Genomic DNA, 4,422 nt, shown 5'->3' on the forward strand with positions numbered 1-4,422 from the left:
AGCTTAGTATTTTTTTGGTATGGGGTATTTTTACAATATTTTTGCCAAAACTCAATTTCCTCCAACCCAACTTACAAGAGAATGAAGATGAAAATTGAGTGTTTTAGATTATGTTTATTTTGTTTTAGAGACAATATTTATAATTATGTTTTGGATTATGTTTAGTTTGCTTTGGGAATAATATTTATAATTATATTTTGGATGAAAACTCGGTTTATAATTATGTTTATTAGATATTTATAATTACAAAGACTTTAATGTTTGTGAATATAAAAATTATAATTTGTTTATACTTTTAGAAATTATAATAGTTAAAAGTAAAAAACAGAAGAAATTTTTTATGTCTTTATATATATTATTTAATAGTTAAAAGTAAAAAAAAAAAAGAGGATATTTGGCGGGCTTAGCCCGCCGGCCCGCCAGCCCGCCATTAGGCGGGACGGGCTAGGATTTTGGGACCGCCTCACTAGGCGGGGCGGGACGGGGCGGGCCAGCCTACCAAAAGGCGGGCTTCTGGTGAGGTGGGACGGGACGGGGCGGGGCGAACTTCCCTACTTGCCACCCCCTAGCTACAGGAGTATAAAAGAATATGTTTGCAAGTTGAGTTGTTATTAGAATTTATTTTTTTCCCTCGCGTTGTTAGTTGAAGTTTTGTTCAGAATAGTAGGTTTTATAGTTGGTTTTGTATGTAATATTACAATGTATTATTAATATTAAGTATGTAAATCTATGATATTTGTTCTTGACGGAGAAGTTTTAACTTTTTTGAAAAATTGTCGGCAAATTATTGCGTAAAGGCTCAATATTAAATAGATAATAAAGGAATTTGGTTAGTAACAATTTACTTTTAGTACGATCATGATGTGCTGAAAGTTAAGTCGTTACAAAAACGATACATTATTTTTAGAAAAATTACCAAATCAAGTAAAATAAAAGTAACTTTTAATGGAATGAATTACTTACTAATTCAATATTGTTACCCATTATAAAATACTTTTAGAATGACAAGTAGATAAACTTTCAGAAAAAGAAAAAAATGAGTATGTTACATCTATATAATAGAGTATAAATGATACATTTTTGTTTATAAAATATCAAATTTTTTTAATGTTTAATTTAAATAAATTTTATTTTTAATTTAGAACTAAATTTTAATTTTATCTTTTAATAATATCAATTTTTTTACAGTACATAATTATTCAATTATTTTTTAATTATATCTGAGTAAATTACTCTTAATCACGTTACTTTCGTTCTAATAAATTGATTTTTTTAATTTTACTCTTAAATATTTTTACTCATCATGAAACTTTGTAGAATGACTAGTACATAAGCTTGCGGAAAGAAAAAAAGAGCATAATACATATACAACAAAGTATAAATTATACTTTTTGTCTCTAATGTACCGAAATTCTTTAATCATTTAATGTTTAATTTAGTTAAACTTTATTTTTAATTTTAAAATAAATTTTAATTTTATCCTTCAATAATATCAATTTTTTTATGATAAATAATTATTCAATTATTTTTCAATTGCATCTAAATAAAATATTCTTAGTCACATTATTTTCATTCTAAATAAATTTATTTTTTATTTTTACTCTTAATCACATTATTTTTATTATAAGTAAATTTATTTAGGTTTAAGAGAAAATAAAAAAAAATCAATTTTCTATTATAAAAAAATTGAAATTATTGATAAAAAAATAAAATTTATTTAAAATTAAAAAATAAAATTTAATTAAATAATTAAATATTAAAGAACTTCATATCTTAGAAATAAAAAGATATCATTTATATTATTGTATATATTCATGCTCTTTATTGTATATACGAGTAAAAATCTTGAATAATTCATTGTATATACGGAGTAAAAATTTTGAATTTGTAATGCAATTCTTTTGTTAAAAATTATTATCATTTTACTTGATTTGGTAATTCTTCCATTTAGAGTAATGTATCATTTTTGTCTCTAACATTTTCGTCTGATTTAAGTTCCTAAAGTTTCAAATCGTCTCGATTTTGTTCTATCGTCAATTATTCTGTTAATAGGTCACTAACGGTAGGACAACAACATTAAGACGATTTTGAAACATTATTAAAAATTTAAATAAAACGATTTAAACGTTAAAAACAACTTTAAGACTTACCCAAATATTAAGGACAAAAATAATACTTTACTAAAAAAAGAACAAAACGAACAAACTTGGGTTGGTTGAGTGGTCAGCTCACTCGTCCGCTTAAGCAAGTGTCGGAAGTTCGAATCTCGTCTTGTGCATGCAGTAACCCATTGGCCAGCAACAGACTCTTAAATGGAGCTCCGATCCGCGACGGATTAGTTCGGAATACCGTGGTCAACAAAAAAAAAAAAAGAGAAAAACGGTTTTTTCCCACACAAAATGTGCCATATATGTTTCGTTTATAACCTGCTCTCTTTTGATGGAGTATAAATAAAAGGGTCCTTGTTTTCTTCATTGTTCAGCACATATGTACTCTTACCAAAGAAAGTTGTACTTGTTCATGCTCTTTTCGTTTCTTTAGTTATCTATCTACAAGCATCCGCCATGGCTCTCTCTAAGCTTTTACCTGTTTCCCTTATTCTCTCTTTTCTCCTTCTCCAGCACCTTATTGAAGACAATCAATTGGTAATAACCATATATGGATGCTATGTTATTTCTCATCAATTATTAGCATTTCGTTCTATTTATATATGTATAACCCTTTTTTTTTTTTGTGTTAAAAATTTGTGTAATACATATAGGTATCTTCAGAGGGACTACATGGTTCTCTTACCGTTGAGAGGATAGGTACAAATTGACAGTATAATTGAAATTTCGACCTATCCATGATATTTTGATTGAATGAATGAATTAATTTCAGATTGCAATGAAGCATGTGACGTAAGATGCAGCAAAACATCACGGCCGGACCTATGCAAGAGAGCATGCGGAACATGCTGCCAACGATGCAACTGCGTTCCACCGGGCTATTCCGGCAACCAACGAGCGTGTCCTTGTTATTACAACCAAATCACCCATGGTGGCAGACGCAAGTGCCCTTAATCACATCAACAACTTACTTACAATTCTATATCTGTATCACATTAGATATATAGGTTATTTCATAATTGAGATTATATTTATTTTGTTTGATATATAATATGCCAGATACAAGGAGAATGATAAATTCATAAATATTTAAATAAAAACTTAGCATATTGTACTAGTTGATATGAATATCCACGACAATAATATATAATATATGCTATATATTTAATATTTCTTGAAATCAACCGTTTCCTAGATTGTATTGTTGTTTTTTCTTTGGGTCTGAGGAAAATACTAGATCAGAGGGCCAACACTACATTCAGCTTAAAAAAGGAGTTAGTAGTTAGTTTTGATTTAGATGTAAAGTAAAAATAAGGAAGAAGTGTTGGAATGAATTAATTTTGTTAATGAGTGATGGTAGAAGGTAGATTGTGATAGGATCAGGTGCAAGTTATTATTGTGATAGGAACATGCTGTGATCGTTGCAATTGTGTGCCTTCTGGGACTAGCAGTAACAATTCCCATGTTATGCCAACACCAATATCCTTGATTACCACTTCATTTTTATTTTTATCAGCCTGTGAAAAATTTTAATAGTGAATTTTATCATAAGAATTGAATTTCAGTTAGAATTAAATTGAATTAGAATTTAGAATAAATTAGTAAAATTATAGAATTGAATTATTATAGTGTTTGAAATATTTATCAAATAAATTAAAATTTTATAATAGATAACTTTATCTTTTATTAATATAACATTATATTTAAATAATAAATATATTTATTTATTAAATTATATAAAATAATTAAACATTTGTATTTTTTAACTAAAATTTAATTCAACTAGAATTTGTTCACCTCTTTTAAAGAAATAAAAATTAGATTATTCTAAAAATATTAAATTTAAAAAATATTGTTATTAATTAAAAAAATTAAATGGTTCTTCATGATTGATTCCAATGACAAACTAACAATAAAAAATAAACATGAACTATCAAGAACCAACTTCTTATGTGATCTAATGACATAGCAAGTAAAAAAAATTAGTTATTAACAGTAAATTATAATAACTAATTCATGTTATTAAAATAAAACAAAATTATGTCATTTTTTGTTAGTGTCATGATTGATACAACTTTACTTAAAATGTTCAGATATATTGACAAATATTTGGTATCATTAATCTAAGTTAAACACATAAAATCTATACGTGTGAATAATTTTTTTGATCTACATAGTAGATCTTTTAAAAAAAATAAGTATATATTATACAAAATGAGTTGAAGGAAAGAGAAGAGAAGGAAATGAAGGTGATGAGAGAAGAGAGAATGTGTGTTGAAAGATGGGAGGCGTTAAAAAAAAATAAATGAGAAAA

General features: G+C 26.6%; 1 protein-coding gene across 1 annotated transcript; it reads left to right on the plus strand.

Annotated features, from left to right (window-relative positions):
• Window positions 1–2,509: 2,509 nt before the first annotated feature.
• Window positions 2,510–3,062, plus strand: LOC112765988 (snakin-2). Its single transcript, XM_025811844.3, has 3 exons — window positions 2,510–2,645; window positions 2,762–2,807; window positions 2,881–3,062. Exons 1-3 carry the CDS (start codon window positions 2,565–2,567, stop codon window positions 3,060–3,062), a joined length of 309 nt encoding a protein of 102 aa, XP_025667629.1. The 5' UTR covers window positions 2,510–2,564.
• The last annotated feature ends 1,360 nt before the right edge of the window (window positions 3,063–4,422 follow it).

Source organism: Arachis hypogaea, chromosome 17 (assembly GCF_003086295.3).
Source record: "Arachis hypogaea cultivar Tifrunner chromosome 17, arahy.Tifrunner.gnm2.J5K5, whole genome shotgun sequence".
NCBI classification, from domain to species: Eukaryota; Viridiplantae; Streptophyta; class Magnoliopsida; order Fabales; family Fabaceae; genus Arachis; species Arachis hypogaea.